The 24,545-nt window shown below is 36.8% G+C and overlaps 1 protein-coding gene and 1 pseudogene across 1 annotated transcript; both read left to right on the forward strand.

The window, feature by feature from the left end:
- Positions 1–22: 22 nt before the first annotated feature.
- Positions 23–12,289, forward strand: LOC107737217 (serine/threonine-protein phosphatase with EF-hands 1-like). Its single transcript, XM_016548669.1, has 19 exons — positions 23–190; positions 505–577; positions 900–1,030; positions 1,270–1,302; positions 3,344–3,471; positions 3,595–3,655; positions 5,950–6,119; positions 6,894–7,008; positions 7,450–7,496; positions 7,667–7,833; positions 8,054–8,090; positions 8,385–8,534; positions 8,806–9,177; positions 9,999–10,184; positions 10,464–10,606; positions 10,726–10,832; positions 11,414–11,577; positions 11,899–11,983; positions 12,074–12,289. The coding sequence occupies exons 3-19, from the start codon at positions 976–978 to the stop codon at positions 12,271–12,273; spliced, it is 2,220 nt and encodes a 739-aa protein (XP_016404155.1). The 5' UTR covers positions 23–190; positions 505–577; positions 900–975; the 3' UTR covers positions 12,274–12,289.
- Positions 12,290–12,363: 74 nt separating this feature from the next.
- Positions 12,364–21,080, forward strand: LOC107737219 (uncharacterized; annotated as a pseudogene).
- The last annotated feature ends 3,465 nt before the right edge of the window (positions 21,081–24,545 follow it).

Genomic DNA, 24,545 nt, shown 5'->3' on the forward strand with positions numbered 1-24,545 from the left:
TCTCCAATCGTCATTCGTCAGACTGCCACGGCGTTTAATGCAAAGCTAGGTTTATCTGACACTTGTGGTGTTTATCTATTGCATCCCTCCACATTTGGAAATTAATGTTTGATTTTTCATCATCTACTTCTTATCCAACCCTAATTTCTCAGCGTATTTGATGTCGTACTGAATGATGGACAACGGAAAGGTAACTTGCAGTGTTTTGTTTGTGTTCCGCGCATAATTGTACGATTGTTTGTTCCGCTTGTTTATTCTGCAGTTTTTTGTCGTTAAGGAATAAAGACCGTGTCAATAATGTTTTAATGCCTCTTAAAGAGATTCATGTGACTTAAAAATGATAAGCATGTCTGAGGAGACAGAAGTTGGGGCAACATATTTAAACTATAAAGACACATAATAATAATAATAATAAATTATTGTTATTACTATTATTATAATATTTCTAACACTGTGAAGGTGACAATCAACAGTCTTCATATCTCTCCCTGTGTCCCCTCCCAGAGATTGATCACTGTTAAAAGGGCCTTTTGAAAGGCTCTTTAGGGGCACTGATTAAAGTCCAGCATGATTTGCAGTAAGTATCTTTTGTTGCTTTATTCTACAGAGGAACATTATAGTGATGCTGGATTAATTTCAAGCAGTATTGCTTTTTTCTAATGCCATTTCACTTCATTATGAATATATATCAAAATAGCACTGAAATATTAGGTCTGTTTTATTAATAGTGGCAACAATAGCCATGAGGATGCATCTCCACAATATTCAGATTGGTGTTCAAATGTATTTTTATGAAACTATGTTACCCTCTGTCCTGAATATGTGGTTGCAGTATTGGTACTGTACTGATTAAGTTTAAGCTATTTTAGGAACAATTATTCTGTTATTTCTTTGCACAGACATTTCTGGTTACTAAATGAAGAAGAGAACCCCAAGAATTTCGGATATTCATGACTAGAAGCAAGCAGTGCCATCATGGGATGTGGCACATCCATTGCAGTTGAGAACCAAACACGCCCCTCAGAAACAGGTAAATATTGATTCTTCGTCCCTAATGCTTTAATGTGATTTTCAATAATTAACCTCTTTTTCCTCTACCATTTGCAACAACCCTGGTTTCAAGAAGTTTGCATTTTTTTTATTTGTAAAAAAATATGGCAGTGCTTGCATTGCATTTAGTCCCCAGTTCTATCTTTTTCTGTTGTTTTTTTTTCCACCCCCAAGGTGTTATTTAATTTATTCAATTTAATTTAATCACCTCTCACACAGATGGCTCCATCAAGCAGCCCAGCCCAGCTCTGAGTAAGGCACTTTCTTCAGCATCTGTCATCACTGTCTGTGTCTCATTTGTGGCTATAGAGAAGTACTTGTTGGCATAAAAGCACAATTGTATGTGCACAGTGTAGATTTGTTTACATCTTTTTGAAAGTACAAACTAGATGGTTTACCATATATTTTTGCGGTAAACCAATGGGTGTGAGTTTTCTCTGTGCATTTAGAATAAATAAAATGGATGAGCAATTCTCCCATCCTTCTCGAACACAGCTTATAATTTCTGTATGGATGTGTACTCTTGAGCAAAGCCTTGTCTCTGACGTCTGAATTGTGTTCTTTCTTCTTAACTGCTCTTAGCACTTCTTTAATTAGCACCTGTGATATTGACCTCCTGAGACGAGGTGTATTTTTAGCACAGTCTTTGCACTCAAGTATTCTGGAAAATATGCAAGTGTCCCTGTACCAAGAGCTGTATGTGCATTAAAGCGTGATGTTAACATGGTAGTGTGAATCTGATGAGACAAAGGGGAATCAGCTGTAGCAACAGAACATCTTTGAAGGGTTGCTACGGTGCTGTCCTAAAATGAATTTTTTTTCATCTTTCATGTTTAATTTCTCTGTATATGTGGAGATATTTCCCAGAAATTCTACATTTGCCATGTTGGCATCTTTTGACTCATATGTTCTCAAAAATAATTCACTCAGGTGTTGTTAAACAAGTAAAATTTAACCATGAGGAGCAACCTTCTTTATACCAAAGCACTTACACTTAAAAAGAGGTGTTCTATTTTTTCTCTTTCTCTTTTTTTTCTTTTTTAATCTGACAGCTTTGCAGCTTCCATTGCCTCATGAGATGGCAAAGTGTCCAATGGTTGTACAGTCTTAGAGGATGTAGTAGGTCAACCAGGGTCTTGTTTCATGAATACTGCATAATTAGACAGGGGTTGTGTCTGAAATCGCATACTGTCTGAGTAGGTGCTTCTTTTGGATAAGTAATTAAATAGTGTCAGCTAAAAAGTAAGTTCTATATATTTACTGTGTGTAGTATGAGTAAAATACAGATGTACTACAGTGTGAATCTGATGAGACAAAGGGGAATCAGCTGTAGCAACAGAACATCTTTGAAGGGTTGCTACGGTGCTGTCCTAAAATGAATTTTTTAAAATCTTTCATGTTTAATTTCTCTGTATATGTGGAGATATTTCCCAGAAATTCTACATTTGCCATGTTGGTATCTTTTGACTCATATGTTCTCAAAAATAATTCACTCAGGTGTTGTTAAACAAGTAAAATTTAACCATGAGGAGCAACCTTCTTTATACCAAAGCACTTACACTTAAAAAGAGGTGTTCTATTTTTTCTCTTTCTCTTTTTTTTCTTTTTTAATCTGACAGCTTTGCAGCTTCCATTGCCTCATGAGATGGCAAAGTGTCCAATGGTTGTACACTCTTAGAGGATGTAGTAGGTCAACCAGGGTCTTGTTTCATGAATACTGCATAATTAGACAGGGGTTGTGTCTGAAATCGCATACTGTCTGAGTAGGTGCTTCTTTTGGATAAGTAATTAAATAGTGTCAGCTAAAAAGTAAGTTCTATATATTTACTGTGTGTAGTATGAGTAAAATACAGATGTACTACATTCACCATGTTGTCATTAAAATGTGACAGTTTTGCATCACTTTACTGCCATTGACAAATCCTCTCCCGTGGTCTCATGGGATAGTAAAGGGTCCATTGTATGCACACTTCAGAATCTCGCCGGAAGTAGTAAGTCATCCGGGTGCTTTTTGCATACTGTTGTATGAGTACTGTGAATTTGGACCTCTAACTTCTAATTTCACACACTGTTTTTCACCTACTATGTAATAGGAAAGTATGCGATTCCAGGTGCAGACATATTACTGCGTTTTGCATACTAAGTAGGGAAGTATGCATATTTGGTCCATTGGAAACCCTCATTGCCTGCATTTCTCTTCCCAATTAGTTTTTGTCTATGTGGTTACAGAAATATGACTTCAAGGATACTGTTTACACCAGCCACTTGCATTCTTTGTGTGTTCTTAACATAGCTATAAAAGCTGCCATACTGATCCAGCGTTGGTACAGACGCTATGTTGCTCGCCTGGAGATGAGAAGACGCTATACATGGAACATCTTTCAGTCCATTGAGTATGCAGGGGAACAGGACCAGCTACAGGTATAAAAGCCACTTGATTAATATGGCCAGTCCACACATAGAAAAAACCACAAACAAATATCTCCCCTTAATCTTAATAAACTTGTAATGATATTAAAACTCATCTTTTTAAAATTTTTATAGCTCTCCAGTTTCTTCAGTTTCATGTTGGACAACTTCACACACATGAATGGGAATGGACCAGGTAATAAATGTCACATTCAAAAATACAAAGGCTTCTATAAGGTAAAGTGTTATTTTTGCATCACCAAATTGAATCACCAAAATAACTAATTGTTTAAAACGGTCCCATTTGTTATTGGTCAGATGAACAGATAGATCCCATGAACTATTGGTTGAGCCATGGTGGTTTTAGTGATTTTTATTTCATTGTCTTAATTCGGCTGCCCTCAGCTCATCTTTGTAAAGCCCATAGCTCATGTGATTTTGCATCAAACGATCTCCCTCTGGAGTGTTGCACACCTATCCTTTCAGTGATTCCAAAAAATGCTATATAGAGACAGTTGCTTAGCAACCTTGGGAGATCCCATTTTGAGTGGTGGTAATGCAGAGAGAGCCAGAAATGCAGCAGCCAGCCTCCACGGGCAGCTGTCCAAAGTGCAGAATTACAGAAGACAATTAGTCCCATCTTTAGTCAAGCAGAACAGCAGAAACTCAGAGATCACAGAGAACGCAGTAGGAAAAGCAAGAGCATAGAATGTTCTTCTAATGTTTTTGAAAAATCATGATAGTATGAAAACTACATGGGTAAAATTTTCAGTTGTTTTACCCAATAATGAACTTTTTACTATTTTATATTCTTCACATGGAGGTTCTTTGCTCTAGCCTGTGATGACACTAAATTGGCTTGCCTTGGGGAAAACTGTGTTTAATCAGTTCCTATTGAGTCGGGCCGCAAGTGCACATGACTGGGTTTGTCAGGTAATCATGTATCTTGGGCTTGGATTGGATGGTTTTCATGTTCAGCTTCTTGTTTCTGTGGCTCCAGAATCATTGTCTGATGGCAATTAGGAAGCATATTATTATAGTATGGTAAAGTGTATCTTCATATTTATTATTGAAAAGTCTGCAATCACAGCTATAGTGGAGCTTCAATGTGTGCCATGGGTTCTGAGCACTAAGCAGAAAAAAATTATAGAGTGATGTTATATACATTTAAAGTTGGCAAGTTTCTCTTTTTTTTGGTTCTCTTATATGCTCATCAGAAAAATGGGGAAAAAGCATTTATTTGAAATAGAAATCTTTTGTAACATTATAAATGTCTTTAATGTCACTTTTGTTCAATATAATGCATTCTTGATGGAAAAAAATTATTTATTTAAAAAAAAAATCTTACTTGCCCCAAACATTTGAACATTAGTGTATCTGCAGATTTTTACTCAAAATCACAGAAAAGGCTTGAATATTGCCTGATTATTGGCTTTATCCAATTTCTGGAAATTTTGTCTCCTTTATGAATCCACATTCTTAACTGGCAAACTCTGCCACAGCATCACTGACCACAAAAATGTAAATACCTTTCACGTTTTGCCAGATAGTAGAGCTCCAAATGGAGCTTAATAATGCTTGTTTGTCATTAGCAATCTAAGGAAGCAGGGAATGATGTCCAGTAGATATTGGCTAAATCAAGGCAAGAAAAAATTATTCTGCATTAGCTCTCTCCTCAATACAAACATCTGTTCCTGAAATTCAACTCTCTCTGCATACATTTATGGAAAACACTGCAAATTTACATTTTCAAGAATGACACAATGGGTCAGCACTCCTCAAATCCCTGTGCAGGGCCAGACGCTATGCAAATTGAAGTATGCTACATTGTGTTATGGCACTGTGAGCTGGATATTTTGATGGGCAATCAAAATAGGCCTTTCATAATAGACTCCAGGTTGAGAATTAATCATTTATTTAATAACTGAAAACAGAAACAGATATGCCTGTCCGCCTGTATTCATGTTTCTGTGTGCCACATGCCCAGCGCTGCCTAACAATAACACAAACCTTTTGATGTTTCAGTGTGTTTTGTGATTCACATTTACATTTTTTTTTTTTATCAGGCTGCTGTTTTTGCACATTATAGTAATGAATAGTTCTCACATGATGTGTGGATGGAGAAAAAAGTTTAACATTTTTATGACTTTATATGGGAAATTGTTAAGCTTTGGGTCATAACTGGTGATTTATTTTAGTTTTTTTCATGATTTTTAAATTCATTTAACCTTTTCTACTTCATTTTAAAAGGTTGGTTGGACTTCTATGACTGATTCTGATGATTCTATCTAAAAGGCTGTAATTCCAGAGATGATGCATTTTCCATACCATGTTCCATCATCCATGTACCACAAAATTTTTTTGTCATTGCTTTGTTGTTACACCGATTCATACCAAGATAATCAAGTTGCATGTCACACTTCCTTTCCATGATTCTTCTTTTATTCTTACCACATAGTCACAACAGCAGCCATGTTCTCTTTCCCCCAGACTTGATCTCTCACCTCCTGGACTCTGTGGTTGACCCTTTAACTGAGGAGGCCAGGCAGTTGAAGTACGAGCAGATTGTCGTGCCGGAATCATACAGCGGTCCTCGTCTCTCCTTCCCGCTGAGCGTGACTGATACCAATGCCCTGCTCAGCGCCTTTAAAGAGGAGCAGGTACAACACTATAAAACTTTCACTAATAGTCTGAACAAATTCTGGCAAAAACTAAATTCATCTTGTACATTATTTATCTATGTCTAGCAGACTTTAATTGGTTTTCAAATTGTGCTACACTAATGCTCAAATGTTTGAGGTTGGTAAGATTTTTAAAATGCGCTCACCAAGACTGCATTTATACAGTAAACACAATGATATTGTAAATTTTGATTACAATTTAAAACAACTGTTTATTTTAATACATTTTAAAATGTAATTTCCCGCAATGGAAAAGCTGAATTTTCAGCATCATTAATCCAGTTTTCAGTGTCACATGAAGCTTCAGAAGTCATTCTAATATGCTGATTTGCTGCTTAAAAAACATTTCTTCTTCTTATTATTGATACTGAAAACAGTTGTCCTTCTAAGAAATCCGTAATTAATTTTTTAGGATTTAAAAAAAAATTTTTTTTTGATGAATAGAATGTTCAAAAGAACGGCATTTATTTGAAAAAGAAATCTTTTGTAACATTATAAATGTCTTTACTGTTACTTGATAAATATAATGCATCCTTGTTGAATAAAAGTATTAAATTCTTTCAAAAAAAGAAATAGTGAATATTTATTTTTTATCAGAATATTTTTTGATAAACATCAAAACATTATCATAACATCAAAACCTTTTTCCTTTTCTACAGTTCTAGCCATTCTACTATTCTACTGATTTTTACTTTAGAAAATGCAAACATAAAAATCCAGTGACATAAATGTATGACTACTTCTCATTTTCAGACTCTTCACGGCAAATATGTGCTGCAGCTACTACATGAAACGAAGAAGTTCTTAAAGCAGATGCCAAACGTCATATACCTGTCGACGTCCTATGCCAAAGAGATAACTATATGTGGTGAGACACTATATATTTTATGAAAAACTAGAATGGTCATCTACACACACTTTATACTGTTTAATCCACCTCCGATTCTTTGCAGCAGTGCATTTGAGATATGTGAAATATTTTTGATAGCTTGTAAGGAAAACTAGTGATGGCAGCATGAATGAATGAGTGCTTATTTATTTTGCACTTCATAAAGCACTTCAGTGTACCTCGATGGGCTCCTCGCAGCCAACTTGCACCATTTCATACTCAACAGCGCTCCAGATTAAATTAGTACAGAAAAGCATGCATGAATAACTGAATTCCCATCTTGCAATACTCTAAAAGAGATTGAGTTGTGCCATTTAAAGTGTTTATATTTTGCATATTTTCATCACAGATTCCAACATTTGATTTTCATTTCCTGGAATGATAAACAGTGTTTATATGCCAACTTTCTCTTTCACACAGGCGATCTGCATGGTAGACTGGATGACTTACTGCTTATATTTTACAAGGTAAATGCAGATTGATTGCTTAGATCTAGAATATTATTTCTTGTAATTACATTTTAGCATATTGGTGCAGGGGTAATCTACCTAAGCAAAGCCAAAGAATGAGTTCATTAAAGCCACTTGGGCATCACTTGTGACTTATTACATTTAAGATGTATTGCCTTAATACCCAGAATGGCCTTCCCTCCGCGGAGAGCCCCTACATATTCAATGGAGACTTTGTGGATCGAGGAAAAAAATCTACAGAGATTATCATCATTTTGTTTGCCTTCCTACTGCTCTACCCCGACCACATGCATCTGAACAGAGGCAACCATGAGGACCACATCATGAACCTCAGGTAACATGCTTGATCACCCATTCATGAAGACTTCTAATGAAGGCATGAATTTTAATAAGGCAATACAAAGTTTTTTCATGGTCTATGCATTCTGGTAGTCAAAAAAGTTTTCTAGTCATGGTATACCATGAGTAGGATGTCCTCAGAAAGCATTTTCTTTTTTCAAACTGAATTAAAAGTATGATTTATATTAGTGTGTAAGCTTTATATGTTCTTGCAGATATGGATTCACAAGAGAAGTCATGCAGAAGTATAAGGTATATTTGTATTTGTGCTTTTTTTGTGTAATAATGTTTTGATTATAGGTAAGTTAAATGTAGGTTTGTTAAAAGTTTTGTAGTATTTAAAAATTATTAGAAATTTTTTTCCCAATCTTTAAAGCAGCTGCAAATAGATAGCCTTAAAACTCTCTAAATTACTTTAAATATATAATTGCTTGTTTAAAAGGGCGTAATAAAAGTTAAACAAAAAATTTACTTGTAAAGTTTACTGCCGAATATTAGATGTCACCGCCACCTACTGGACATTAACTTCTACTGCTTTCTTTATAGACTCATGGCAGGGAAATCCTACAGATTCTTCAGGATGTGTTCAGCCTGCTACCTCTTGCAACTGTCATCGACAACAAAGTGCTTATTGTTCACGGTGGCATATCGGACAAAATTGATCTGGGCTTTCTGAGCACTGTTGAAAGGCATAAAGTAGGTCTTTTGTTTACGTTCGGATGGATTTATATTCTTTCTTTTGACATAATAAAATTATTTCCATTTAAACCTATAATTCACCATTTATTTATTTTCTGAGCACAGTTGCGAGACATAAAGTAGGTCTTTTATTTAGAGGCTTCCTTCTTACATAAAATAGTTTCAGTTTAAATCTATAGTTCATGTTTGTTTGTTTAGGTAAGTAGCGATGTAGTAAGCAGGGTAATGTAAAAAAGGTTTATCCCTCACATGTAAGTCTGCTTTGCAGGTGAAGTCTGCTCTCAGGTTGCCTAAACGCAGCGCTGATCATCTCAACGTTCACACATGCAGTCGCAGCAGCAGCAGACAAAGCGGCAGATCCCGGTTGGACAGCCCTTGCTCCTCAGGCCGCACCAGTCGTGCCTCCCGCAGGAGAAAGAAGCACTTCACCAAACAAGGGAGCTGCTCCTCGTCTTCATCATCTTCATCCTCCTCATCGTCTGTGTGCTCCCCCCGAGTCTCATCACGGAACACTTCACGTCGACCTCCTCCTTCCCCCAGTCTGCCAAGCCCCACCGATGTGCTCCAAGTTCCCTTCCTGGACTCCTTCGTCTCCCTAGAGCCCCCTGAGCCACCCAGAGAAGAACTGGAATGGCAGCAAGTGAGTTGAAACTGTTCCCACTGTGTTTTGTCGGTGAGAGTGTGTGACAAATAGCTTCTTTCTTGGATGTGGAAACGTTCTGCCTTAGAAATCCATTTGGCCTAAACCTCCAGTACACAATATGACTCACTTTATTGCAGGAGATGTGAGAATTTTGCACCAACCTACTGAACTTCCACAAAAATAATTGTTTTTGAATTATAAAAGAGCATGGCACTTTGGGTTTTGTGCTTAGAAATAATCAATCGGCATTTTATTTCAAGAGACGGTCAATATAAAATCTTCCAGTTATACTAAGTTTATATATATATACTGTATATATATATATGTGTATGTGTATATGTATGTATGCACATCGGTGTATGTATATATTTATTTTTGTATTTTCAGTTTTCATTTTCATTTTAGTTTGAGTAATTTTATGTTTTTGTATTTTTTTAAAAATATTTCTATTTAGCTTTAATTTACTTCATTTACATTTTATTTCAGCTTTATTTCAATAACAACACTGAGGTGAATGTATGATGACAGACACAACATTTTGGGTTAACTATTCCTGTAATACTGTGGCTCAAGGTATAAAATCTACTTCTGACCTGAAGTGTTTTGCTGTCTTTATATCTCTTTCAGCCTTTGACTTAGTTTTAGTTAATGATTTAGTTAATAATAATAGCACTGGTCTCTATAAAAATTGTTTAAAATCATTTAGTAGTTCCTAAACATTTAAAAATAGACAAATGACTGGAACAATGATGGAAAAGTATAAGAAGATGCTTTTCAAATATGTTTTATTTCACATGGTCTTAATTTGTCTGATACAGGTTGTCGATATTCTCTGGAGTGACCCTAAAAATCAAAATGGCTGCAGCCCGAATTCTTTTCGCGGTGGTGGCTGTTACTTTGGGCCAGACGTGACACAGGCGCTGCTGCAGAAACATGGCCTCTGTCTGCTCATCAGATCACATGAATGTAAACAGGAGGGCTATGAGCTCTGCCACAATGGACAGGTGAACACAGAAGCCTTGATCCACACAAAACATGATCCCTTCTGTCACGGTATCAACATCACGTTTCAGCTTTTCTCATAAAAATCTATTCAGAGGTCTCTTACAGTCCTGTAAAGCTGCAGTATAGTCAGTTTTTATAAGAACACTGGCAGGTTGAGGACAAAGATGACAAAGCAAAAGAACGAAAGGGCACAACAGTTCAGTTTTGATTTTAAGAGGTCTGTACAGTATATTTTTGATTCCAGCATTATTTCAGGAATTGTTCTTTTTTTATTTAAGGTTATCACTATTTTCTCTGCATCTAACTACTACGAAGAGGGCAGTAATCGTGGGGCGTATGTCAAACTGGGGCCTGAATTGGTCCCACGCTTCTTCCAGTATCAAGTCAGTCGGAGCACCAGAAAACTCACACTCCATCAGAGGTACTCTCTCTTCGCTAGTAGCTGTTAAGTATATGAAACTGTGTGACTCTATAGGTGGAGGTTCTCATGCTAATGTGTGCATCCATATTACATGTAGTTTGTTTGTGTGTGTATTTCAGGGTTCGTGTAGCAGAAGGTTCAGCACTCAGGGCTTTGAAAGAGAAGCTGTATGCTCACCGCTCTGAGCTAATGGCTGCCTTTCAACAGTATGACATAGACAACACAGGTTATATTATATTATATTATATTATATTAAAATTTGGGGTCTGTAAGATTTTTTAAGTGGTTTGAAAGGTATTTTATTCTCACCAAGGATGCATTTATTTGAAAACAAAAAAACAAAAAAAACAGTAAAACAATGAAATATCATTACAATATAAAATAAATGTTTTCTATTTAAATATTTTTTAGAATGTAATTTATTCCTGCTGGCAAAACTGAATTTTTTTTTTAGCCATTACTCCTGTCCTCTGTGTCACACGATCCTTTAGAAAGTATTCCAATATGCTTATCTATGTTGAAAACAGTTGTGCTGCTAAATATTTTTTTTCTGGAAACCATTTTTTTCATGATTCTTTGATGAATAGAAAGTTCAAAAGAACAGCATTTATTTGAAATAGAAATCTTTTGAAACATTATACATTTCTTTAATATCACTATTTAGCAATTTAATGCATTCTTGCTGAATAAATGTATTAATTTCTTTCAAGAAAAAAATCTTACTGACCCCAAACGTATATTATATTATGCAGGTAATTTATAATTGGGAGGTTAAACTAAAATTGTTCTTCTCTCCTTCACTTGCAGGTCGCATCTCCACTAGCGAGTGGGCACAGGTGGTGGAGTCTGTTCTTCGATTGGATCTGCCATGGAGAACCCTGCGCCCACGCCTGGCCCGTCTTGGTGCAGATGGCAATGTAGAGTATGAATCCTGCTTTGAGGACATCAGCCTTGGAGAGCCCATCCCTCCGGTCACTATCTTAATCTATGTTTATGTTATGTAAGGGTGGGTGGTATGACCAAAATCTTATGTCACGGTATGAGTAATTCTATATCACGTTAACATTATATATCACTTTAATCAAGTGAATTAATTACTTTATATATGAGAAGTAATGAACATTGTAAAACAGCCAATATGAAAAATTTGTTTGCCAATTTTTTTACCTGATATGTGGATGTCATACTGCCAAGCTTTCACAGAGATTTTTCACTTTGGCTTTTATATTGAAAATATAGTACTTCACAATTCAATCTATTTTTTTTAAATAGATGTTTTTTGTTGTTTTTAGGTAACACCAAACTTGGCTGAAACTCTTTATAGGTATAGAACTGACCTAGAGATAATATTTAACATCATAGATAAGGACCACTCAGGTTAGTGTCACCGCTTTCCTGATTGTTCACTGAGATTAATGCTGGTTATCTTATGCTGATCATAACCCACCTCTCCACCTTCACACGTAGGTCAGATCTCCATCGAGGAGTTTCGTCAGACTTGGAAGCTCTTCAGTTCTCATTTGGGGGTGGCTGTGAATGACCAGACTATAGATGACATGGCTCGAAGCATAGACTTTAACAAAGATGGCAGCATTGATTTTAATGAGTTCCTGGAGGCCTTCAGGGTGGTGCATAAACTAGATGTCAAAGAGCAGCAGCAGGGTTAATTCTGGATGAGCAGATTACAGACAAGGCAGATTTACAAATCATTTTTGGTACTTCATCTTTATTTTTTAACAACTTATGGGCACAGTAAGAAGTTATTCATTTTCGTTTTCCAGGATTCACATTTTTCATAAAGGTAAGAGTTTTAAATCTTCCTGCCCTTTGTTATATAAATGAATGAGAAAAATTGTTCAGATATACTGAAAAAATGCATAGATTAAAAACAGTCACAGCTATTTTGTTGCACTGTAATTCACAAGTGCAGTATAAGTGTTCAGCAGTACATAACTCTATAATTGTGACTTCACCTTGAGTCATGAGTCATTTCTGTTGTAGATGTTTCTCTGATATTAATTGCTCTGTTTTCATCTTGTGCATGGTTTACAATGCAACGTCTTTTATTATCAAACCTAAAACGTCAATTTATGCCCTCACCAGACATGATGTGTTTCGTAAAGTTAAGGGGTAGAACTCTTATCTGTACTCTACTAAATCACATCTAATATCCTTACATATTTAGTGCTTAGTACACAGTGTTTATTTTGGCAGACAATAGGTTCTGATCCCATTACTTGGTCTACATCAGTGTGATCGTTATATCATTATCAAAATATTAATAGTATAATAATACTACAAAAAATAACACTGGTCTGCATTCACACAGGTAAAAGTAAAAGGGTTTTATGCAGTGGTTTTATCTGAAGTCATCTGGCCTGACTTGTGTTGCTCCTCTTAACAAGAAAAATTCCTATGAAAAATAAAAGTTTCTATGTTTTTGTCCTGTTTTGAAGAGGAGTGTCCAGGAGGTTTTAAACTCTAGTTATTCTGTTTTGTGTCTCCTCCCATTTTCTCTCTCTTTCCCTTCTCTCTTGTCTCATCTGTTGAAGACTCCTCTTGTTTATTTTGGCAGACAATAGGTTCTGATCCCATTACTTGGTCTACATCAGTGTGATCGTTATATCATTATCAAAATATTAATAGTATAATAATACTTCAAAAAATAACACTGGTCTGCATTCTCACAGGTAAAAGGGTTTTATGCAGTGGTTTTATCTGAAGTCATCTGGCCTGACTTGTGTTGCTCCTCTTAACAAGAAAAATTCCTATGAAAAATAAAAGTTTCTATGTTTTTGTCCTGTTTTGAAGAGGAGTGTCCAGGAGGTTTTAAACTCTAGTTATTCTGTTTTGTGTCTCCTCCCATTTTCTCTCTCTTTCCCTTCTCTCTTGTCTCATCTGTTGAAGACTCCTCTCTCTACTGTTCAGAGTGATCTTCATCTACAGTCTGACACTTTTAGGATTTCCACAGCCTCTTTTTTTTTTAAGGTGGAATTTTCTCAGTCATGCTAGGTTGGAGATCTGCACTGCTATGTGTATTTTTGTCCAAGCTCTGGACGCAAACTCCAGGTACAGTATCATGATTTAGACATCTGTGTTGTAATTGACATTGTATATTAATTCAGATGAAGCTCCTACAGTAGTAAAATTTATATTATCACATTAAGTAAATAATTTATTTTTAGCACTTTTTCAGACCTTCAGTCTGCCCTTGATTAACATTGTGATATAGTCTAAAGTTCAAAAATTGGTCCGTGTGCATGTATATGATGATTTCTGATGGTTTTCGCTTAGACCTTGCTGGCAAAGGCTGCATTGGCTTTGGGCACTTGGAAAATGGCCATATGTTTTTCCGTTATGGAGGACTGTATGTTACCTTCACCTGTAATCCAGGATTCCGGATTCACGGTTACCGTACTAGCAGCTGTGTGTCTGGACAATGGGCCAGAGACCCACCGCTGTGTGTGGGTTCATAAATTCATGTTTGTGAAAATGCATACATTTATTTTGTACTGAGAAATTTGGACATGAAGCAGATGAATCTCTTTGAGATTTGTCAAGTGATAAAGCTTGTTTAAAATAAACTTCCGTAGTTAAAGTTATGTTTTATAGTCTCTAATACTTCTAGCCATACCAAAAGTTGTTTTGTACCCCAGCATCAGGATGCCCCAGCCTTGGTGATCTCCTGCATGGTAGTTCTGTGGTTTCTGAAGACAGATCTCTGGCCTTCTTCAGCTGTAACACTGGATTCAGTTTGTTTGGATCTGCGCTTCTCTTCTGCAAGGGGAAAAGCTGGAACGGCACTAAGCCTGTTTGCAAGGGTATGTCATCTGAATCAAGCGTAAATGCCAAAGCGTTTTGATCTATTAACATATACCATTATTTGCCTTATTGTTTTTACATCACTGCTACAATGACTTCCTGTACAATTGACCGTCTGTTTGCTTTGGCACCTTCATGTTTCTCCTTATGGTTTGTTTCTTGGTTCCTACAGTGGCTGATATCATGAGTGTTCTTCATCTGAAGCAAGAGTCTTTACATGATCCTGTCTCAGCACAGGGCCATGATTTCCAACAAGCCTAAAAGTTCACTTACGTAGCCATTTAAACACCCTCGCAATTACCGCTCCCAAGGATGCTTTTTTAAAAACAGCGTTGCTTGGGGTCCCTCACATCAGATTTGACTTTACAGACCTCAAGCAGAAAAATATTAGGAAACCAGTAGAGAAAAAGCCCTCAAAGATTCTATTGTTTGACAAAACACAGGACAGTGGAAAGGCTGAGCCAATCAACAACCTTGAAAACTTCAAGGATCCAATCAAGAACTCTGATCTTGAGAAATCTGTGACAGTGGCATCTGCAAATGTCAACACGATCTCATTAGCCAGTTCTTTTCTTGAATCCTCATTTTTGAGCACCGCCCCAACCAGCTTCGTCATTCCAGCGATGGACACTCAGCAAGTCAATATCATGGATCGAACATTTACTGAAGCATACAGAAGAAATAAAAAAGGTTATCAGACCTCGCTTGGTCCAGACAAACTATTTCAAAGAGCCTCTGTCATTTCAGCTGCTAAGACTTCACCAGAATACATTAAAAATAATTCACACTGGATATCAGCTACACCTGCACCAAACATCAACACATTAGGCACAGATGACCTTTTACAATCAGAGACTTTTGTTAAAGAAGACCCATATAAAGCCCACCACTGAGAGTTTTGCATCTTCAGCTACAAGTTATCCTGGTTTTATGGTGTCTAAACATGAGTCTGTTTCCTTTGCACTTGATTTGGGGTCTGCTGCTCCATCTACATCCAAAGGACTCTGAACAAAGACCAGACCTCCAGGAGACATCACTACCACCAGATACCAATGGATATACATCATCTAGCATGGAGGTCTTGACGTCAGCCACCCAGCTTGTGTCTGGCCTGCATCTGAAGGCTACAACAGATGTCCACCACTTCACTGACACTACTGATGATCATCAAGTAAATGAAAAAAGCAATCAGAGTGACCCCAAACAAACATTTGATCCTTCAGCATGGAAAGATCTTCCAAGATTTTCAACCAGGGTACGTCGTCCAGTGTGTCGACTCTCTACCCTCCGTTTCCTTCTCACAGAACATTCTACTTTCGGTCAATAAAGAATCCTGACCCACTTCAGTATAAGCATTATATTCAGTATGCGTGTTACCCTGGATACACACTGACCAATGGTGACGTCTACAGCTATTGTCAACACAATGGAGTGGCCAAACACCTCTCTGCTTAGGTGAGATATGACACATATTAGATCTAAATATGTAGTGTTCATTTTTTGCAGGATATAATCTAGAATTAATTTGTAATGTGAACTGTGCAATCACAAGATTCTTGTTTGAAACTGCAGTGCACACAAGATCATTTTCACATTTTACATTTAAATGTATTAATTTATCTATGGAAGCCCATTTCCACCACATAAGAAAAAACATGCCTTGATACATCATTATAATGACAAAAGGTTGAAACTATGAGATAAAAAATATAATTATGACAAAGTTGAAATTTGCATACAAAGGCATAACTGCTAAAAGTTGTATTTATGACATTCTAAATAATTGTCTTTATCTAATAACTTTATCTAAAGACTTTTTATGTCATAGTTTTGACTTATCATAATGACATTTTATCTCATAATTATGACTTTAAGTATCTTATACTTTTTATTTTTTTGTCATAATGATGATTTACAAAAGCATTTTTTTATGGGTTTTTTTTCTTGTGTGGTGGAAATGGGTTTTATCAGATACTTGTAACCAAAGAAATCAGGAATACAAATCAGGAATGTTATAAACTGTTCATCCTAAGGAGACAGAAGAGAAATTCTTTGTTTTTTTTAAGAAAGGGTTCATTAACGGGGTTGAAACAAGTGCTCACAGAAGACATTAAAGTTGCTGGGAAGATTCATTGTTCATGAGCCTATTACTTGTTTTTATTGAATTGGCGCTTTTTAGCATATTAACTCTTTCCTGTCACCACCCTCCAATCTTACATGTCTGTAGATATCTGACATCTTTGTAATATCCTGCTCATCAGTTCTCTAAGCAGATGACAGGCAGAAATGTTCAACACCGAGGGCCTCAGAATGGCTTTAAACGTCATCAGACACATCTGGGAATATATGTTTATACAGATGGATATTACTGCTTTGAACTCAGGTGTTCTGCTAAACATATTATCTTATTTAAAAAATGCACGTAAAAATATCTCAAATTCAGTTTACCACTGTGCTTTAGTGGGCTGTTTTTGTTAAGCAAAAAGTAATTTTAAACATCATTTAATTGTCAAAAGTGTTTCCTGTCTACACAAGGTAAATTCATTAAGCCAGAGAATCTGTAAGCCACTGTGGATGTGGGATTTCACTCTCAGCAGTGAGCAAATCATGTCCTGTTCTCTAAACCTAAACCATACCATGTAAATTAAATTATATTATCTGAAAGCGACAACTTGGTCTGTCACTTTCTGTTTCACAAGCAGTTAAAAACATACTGTCTCTGTGTAGTGACTTTGATCATCACTAGTTGGATCTTAAATTTCTCATATGTTTCTTTTAATTTCAGACTTAACTCCTTGCTCTTTAAACAATGGAGGATGTTCTCAGATCTGTCAGGGAAATGAACAGAATCGTGCCCAGTGTCTTTGTAAACCAGGATTTCTTCTTCTGGAGGATCAGCGCACCTGTCGAGGTGAGAGAGGAACCACATGCACATTTAATCTTGTTGTCTATTGACTGTGGTATCATTATCGCTGCAATACGACCACAGAATAGCATTCTTTAGACATCCAGACTCCAGTGATTATAGGTTTTCCACTTTAGGAATGGCGGCTTTCTCTTTTTCCGTCATGATGTTGTCCTGACACAAGGTTAACAGCTTGTTTATGCATCCTTGACCTGTGTGTCATAGATTTATGGTTTTGGTTGCAAACCAGCTGTGGTGCGTGTCGATTCAGCCCTGAATGACTCAAGACCAGAGGTGTAAAGAGTACCTAAAAACCATACTTGAGTAAAAGTACAGATACCTTACAGTGAAAATTACTCCACTACAAGTTACAAGTCACCAATGACTTAACATTACCCTCTGGCTTTGAATTCTTGACCTATATCAGGAAATGGCTGTTATATAGAGCTCAAAGTCAAGGTACAACACGTGTGTGTGGTTCACATGGTGTTTTAAGAGTTAAAAGTTATCATATAAGGAAGAAAAAAAACAGTATACACTCTTAAAATTCAGATTTCCAAAAGGGTTCCTCCATTTCGGGTTTCTCAAATCACCTTTTATCGATAAGTTCTTTAAAAAAAAATTTTTTTTTTCTTGAACATTTTGATAATCTGAAGAACCTTTTTCCACTATAAAGAAGTGATCTCACAAGTGGACAATGCTAAATACAGGTGTAAACAGGGTCAAAACATTTTGTTATCCAATAATTCTTCTTTGCACAGCAGTACTTCCCTTTTGAGCTCACCTTGACAAGTAATGTTTTCTTGTGTGAATGTATATTTGTTTACTTGGTCATGCATCTGCATATTAAATATATAGATGAATGTGTGTGATATCATTCTTCCACTCTTCATCAATGTTTGTATTCATGCGTTCATGCTTGTAAGAATGCATGCAGGTCTTTTCATGTGCCTGTCTGTGGTATTTTTAGATTTGGACGAATGTGTGGAGGAGTTGCACCTGTGCCAGGAGGTCTGTCAAAATACCTTGGGCTCCTACAGGTGCCGTTGCAGTCCAGGGTTTCAGCTCTCTTCGGATGGGACATCCTGCTCTTGTGAGTGAATCAGTGTCTGGTGTATGCTGATGCACTGCCAAATGACAAAAATCATTCTTAAAATTGCAGTGTCATTTAGAACCACTAGTTGCCTTAAACGGAATTGCAAAAAAAAAAAAAAAATTAATTAATTAATAAATAAATAAAATAAAAAATAATTAATAAACATTAAATAAAAAAGAATAAATAATTATAATAGTGTTTTCTTTTTAAAAATATATAAATTATATTTATAATTATATTTCATTTTAGATTTATAATAATCTGTCCTTTTTAATATAGATTTCTTCAATAAATAAATGCTATTTCTGATTACATACTTTAACCCCATGATCTTAATATAGTTAATGTTAATATTTCTGCAGATGTAGATGAGTGTGAACATGTTGGCAGTGCTCTCTGTGTATTTGGCTGCATTAATATGCCAGGAAGTTTCCAGTGCTTGTGTCCTGTAGGGTACCAACTGGACAGCACCAATAGGCATTGTGTAGGTCAGTCATCTACATATCTTAAGTTAATTTGTCCTGACACACCTGTAGACCAAACCAGTTATGTCATAATAGGGTCAAAATAGCATATTTACAATACATTTTATTACACAGACTTACTATATGTAGACTAAAGCCCGGGATACACTGCACGATTTTAGCAATCCTATAAGATCATTACTTTATCACATTGTGCGACATGGATCGTTTAAAGTTGGGTACGACAAGCATGTAGACTGTACGATGATGACACCTATTGAATCGTAGGCTGCGACACACGTTAGCGCAACGTCATCAGCATGCGCTAGTGGTAAACAAATACCGGTACATCAAGATGGATCACTAGCCAAAAATCGTGCAGTGTATCCCGGGCTTAAAACCAGAAAACATAACTAAAATAAAAAATGTTTGGAGGATTTCTTTCTTTTTTCACCATTTTCTACTGTTTTTTGATCTACTATACTTTTATCTATTATGCAGCTCTTGTTAGAAACCCCAGATGAATAGATGATTTCTATGCTAATGAACATTGAGATGAGTGAATTTTTTATTCTAAAAGGTGTATTTGTGGTTTGGTTTTAGACATTAATGAGTGAGGAGACGGCGGTCTTCCAGCAGAAACTGTTGCACAGGTGTGTGTGGAAGTGTGTAAATCTGCCAGGTACTTACAGATGTATCTGTCCTCATGGATACAGACTGCGCCTTAATGGACACCAGTGTGAAGGTCAGCACACAAACATTCATACCCTACCAGCACAGAGAAATTCAAATTCTTATATGCATGCATGCATATACACAAAACAAAACTGTGTAGATATTAATTGAAAGATGAATTGTTGCTGTTATGTGTTCTTTTTTCTTATATTTGTCAGATGTTAATGAGTGTGAACTGAAGAACGCCAACTGTTCTCACCTCTGCATCAACCACATGGGTATGGCGTTATTTTAATGACAAATGACAAGAGCGCATTATTGTAGCGCGAAAGCACATTAATATAATGCACGAGGGCGAATCTCTCCGCTCACGCGCGGATTTCCTTTGCTCTCGCACAAAACCGGGCGCGCGCTTAAAACGTGTCTCTCCTCTCACTCAAACTGTGTCCTGTGCACTCTCAAATCTCTCTGTGCTCATGCACTATAGATATTAATTATTTTCGCACCTGAATTAAACATTGTCAAAAGTTATCATTATGCACTTTTAAAAAGTAGTCTAAAACAGATTTGTGCAGGGCCTTTCCTTGATTTTTTACTGTTGTATTTTTGTTTTAACATAAACTTGTAGCTACTTTGTTTTACTATATCTCTTTTATTTTTGTATTTTGATGTTTTCTGCGAATGCACATATGCACCTCTTTGTAAAGTAGGCTACTTTGTGTACACTGTATTAAAAGGTGCTATATAAATAAAGCTTAAACCAATCAGACCTCCACAACTGACCGATGAAAATACTACGTGAAATGTAATTGGCTGAGTGAACTGAACCTGAAATTCTTTTGACAATCAAAGATGGATCTTTCATTTCTTTTTTGTTTAATAATATTTGGCAATGTTAATGAAATGTAACCTATAGAAATGGCTAGGAATTGGGTGCTTGGATGATTAGTACAGTGTTTCCCAACTGGGGTGCCGTCTGTCGAGAGCAGGGGTGCTGTTATATTTGGTCTCCAAATCGTAAATATGGGTTTAGGGAATAGTGCATCTGACCCATATCTAAATAGTTCTGTCTTAAATCATAAGATTTAAGATTCAGGTGCGAAAATAATTAATATCTATAGTGCATGAGCACAGAGAGATTTGAGAGTGCACAGGACACAGTTTGAGTGAGAGGAGAGACATGTTTTAAGCGCGCGCACACTCTCTGGGCGAGAGCAGCATGTATCTGAGCGCGAGCGTCCGGTTTTGTGCGAGAGCAAAGGAAATCCACGGTCGAGCGGAGAGATTCGCGCTCGCGCATTATATTAATGTGCTTTCGCCCTACAATAATGCGCTCTCGACATTTGTCATTAAAATAACGCCACACATGGGCGGCTACAAATGTGCCTGTCCAGAAACACATTGAATATCCCCATATAACCAAAGATACTGTCTGCCGGTAGACTAACACACACCAGCTCATCACACTGACTCATTTATCTTTTTTTGTATATTCATTTAACTATCTTTTGTATTTAATACAAAATATTTTGTATTTATACACCCACAGTTATGTACGAATAAGCTCTGATGATGATGATGACGGTGTATTTATGGTATTTATAATTATAAAGTTCTGTTTTTTTATTGCTTATAAAGAATGTGTTAATATTCATTCTTCTTGATGCAATGGCACCACTTTGTGGTCACACTAAACACTTCCTGAGAAATGTGTGTGTGTGTGTGTATATATATAGTATATATATATATATATATATATATATATGTTTGCAGAATTTTATTGCCATTGTGCAATGACCTTACACAATCAGTGCAGGTCATTGAGTCACTTGCACAACAACACATTAGCCAGTCGCCATGGCTACATTCACACAGTCTGTGTTTGAGGTCCAACTTTCTGCAGAAAGATTTGAGCTTGATTGAGATCCTGAGCACTGGAGCTGTCTGGTTGATACAGTATGGTTTTAGCTTGGAGTTCCCCAAACCCCTGATGCCCAACATGATGCTGACAGGAGTGATAAACTGAAATTAGGAACTTATTTACAAAGGTGAACATCTCATTTATACTCATTACATGATACTGCATGTAGGAACAGCTATACTAGGTATCCAAAAAAAAGATCTGTATATACTCTGAAACTACTGACGCATTAAGTTGATTTGGTCAATATAAATCAATTTGTTAGAATTTAGCATATTCACAACTCCCAGGGCACTGTGTGATTTTAAACTAAGGTTTACATTTTTTTTTAAATGACTATCTATAGGAAAAACCCTAAGCAGAAACGTCTCATTAATAGTTCACGCAAAAAAACACGATGCACACGTGTAGCCAATTTCACATGCATGAAACTAAAATCATGTGCACAAAAAGCAATTCATGTGCGTGAAAAAATATATTCACAAAAAGCAATTCATGTGCGCAAAATAAAATTATTCATAAAATACATTTCACAAATGCAAAACACAATTCATAGATATACAACTGTGCACAACAAGTTTTGAATCTTTAAAATTTATGAGAATATCCTTGACTCTGAATGTACAAATCGTCATTCATGTGTGAATCACCTTGGATTTGTGTATGTGTGTGTGTGTGTTTTTTTGAGACTTCCCTGGCAGCGCTCTCCTCCCACCCAGATCAGTCGTAGTCTTTAGCCAATCAGATTTAAGCTTATTAATCAACCAATCATAAACACATGAGGGCATGCCTACCTGGATGCTACGTCATCAGCTTTCGTCCACAGTTCAAGTCATGCAGAGGTATGTGCAGTTGATTGGTTCATTTCTGTGTTTACTGAAGTAAACGAAGTTAGAGATCAGTTTAAGCTATAGTTTATTAACAATTAACAGATATAAGCAACTGCTGTGATAATCAGATGTCCCATCCCTGATAGCACACGTACATCACAGAGACGTCTATTTGACGTCTGCATTTACATCTGCAACACATATTTTTTAGAGTGTTTGCTCATCTGCAATTCGTCTCTAGGACGTTTCCTATCAGATGTCAAATAGATGTTTAGAAGATGTCTTTAAGATGTTTATGATTTAGAATGTATGTAAAACTGACATCTTAAAGATGTTTATCAGATGTTTGTACACAGCAGTTGCTTTCCAGATTAAGCAATCTTTAATAGACATCTTGCAGACGTGTGTGATTTCTGGGGTATTTTGTCCAAAATTAAGAGGAAATGTTTTGATTTATTTTAGCTGCAGGTACAGAGCCCCTCAGACAGCTCCCTCAGTTACAATCACGCAAAGGATTGGGGTAACATAAATAATTCTTTATGACGTACATAAGAATCCACCAATAATTAAAATAAATGTTTATGTTCACATGTGGACTAAGCAGCGGTTAATAGTTAACAGCAGTCAGCTTAAACTGATCTCTAACTTCGTTTACTTAAGTAAACAGTTAACACAGAAATGAACCAATCAACTGCACATACCTCTGCATGACTTGAACTGTGGTCGAAAGCTGATGACATAGCATCCAGGTAGGCATGCCCTCATGTGTTTATGTTTGGTTGATTGATGAGCTTAAATCTGATTGACTAAAGACTACGATTGATCCGGGTGGGAGGAGAGCGCTGCCAGGGAAGTCTCAAAATCATACACACAAAATTTTTTTTTTTTTTTTTGCTGTTTAGTCAAAGTGATTTTTTTTGTCTCTTTATGGTAGTAGCTCACTTTTTAAGAATGGTCCCAAAACTAACATATTTAATTTAATTACACAATTGGTTAATCCTGCAAGGAATTCACACAAAAAAAAACAAGCCTTGATCCAATTTGTTCTATACAGTGAGGGGAGAGACTCAGAGAGAGCCAAGCTACACAAGACATTGACGACACATTGCCAGAATGCACCTCTTCACGAGTACACACTTTGAACATGAAGAGCCATCGATGAAATTGGTTGCATTTGTGGGGTGCTTCATGCTCGCCTTTGGAGCTGTGGGAGCGACGATACAGCTTAGAGAACCTGGTTGGACTGGTTCACTTTTAGTGGTGCCCAGGGGCGGACTTAACCAATAAGAGAGGTAAATGGCCACTTAGGGCCCCGGGGAATCAGGGGGCCCCATCTGATATTGGCGAAACATATTTGGCAAACGCTCCAGTGTGTATTTGTGTTCTGGAGAGTGTCAAATTTTCACTCACCACTCAAAATGCTGAGTTTTTGTCAAGTGCTGAGTTCTGTAAGCTTGTGAATCCTCTCATTATAACAACATGTATATAAGAGATTGATTGTGCAGTGCAGACAGCTTCATTGATTAATGGAATGTCGTAAGATCGCAATGAACTGAAGTGAATGTGATCCGAAAAAAATAAGCCTAATGTGGATTTAGAACAGCATCAGGTTGACTAATTATTTACTTTAGTTGTGAAGACGTATATGTAGCGTAGGAGATGGGCCGCAGGGGACACAAAGTGACAGTGGTCATTCCAGGGGTCAGTGTACTGCTAGGACCTGGTAAACACTACACTACAAGAACATTTCTGGTTCCGTATGTTCCGTATATGTTGCGAGGCTTACCTTGCGGCCAAGGCCTGTCCGAACCCTCCCTCTTACATCCCACGGTTCTTTACAAACTATATGTCTTTTTTCATCAGCGTGTGCTGAATGTTCTAGTGAGCATCGTAGAGCCATTGCTTTGCAGACTGATATGTTGGTCAACTGAGGATGTAGCATCCCGTTTCCTGCAGAGAGATGTAAGTGTGGCGGAGATCCTGCGCAGTGGAGCCCTATGGCTGCTTCGGTAGGATTTCAGCCTGGAGTTTCCTAAACCCTTGATGCCCAACATGGTTCTAATTAGGGGGATTAACTGTGCCGTAAAAAAACCTCTTACTGAGGTGAGTGCAAAATGTATGCTTCATTTGTGCGTTTGCTTTGGATTTACAGCTTAGACAGCTAGTTCACCCAAAAATGACAATTCTGTCATCATTTACTCACCCTCATGTCGTTCCAAACCTGTA

The sequence above is a fragment of the Sinocyclocheilus rhinocerous genome, unplaced genomic scaffold (assembly GCF_001515625.1).
Source record: "Sinocyclocheilus rhinocerous isolate Xijiao unplaced genomic scaffold, SAMN03320098_v1.1 scaffold1275, whole genome shotgun sequence".
Taxonomy (NCBI): domain Eukaryota; kingdom Metazoa; phylum Chordata; class Actinopteri; order Cypriniformes; family Cyprinidae; genus Sinocyclocheilus; species Sinocyclocheilus rhinocerous.

Coding starts and splice junctions, on each gene's coding strand:
- LOC107737217 (XM_016548669.1), top strand. CDS start 976: ATGGGATGTGGCACATCCATTGCAGTTGAGAACCAAACACGCCCCTCA. Junction 1,031..1,269: donor AACACGCCCCTCAGAAACAG/GTAAATATTGAT, acceptor CCTCTCACACAG/ATGGCTCCATCAAGCAGCCC. Junction 11,984..12,073: donor CATAGATAAGGACCACTCAG/GTTAGTGTCACC, acceptor CTTCACACGTAG/GTCAGATCTCCATCGAGGAG.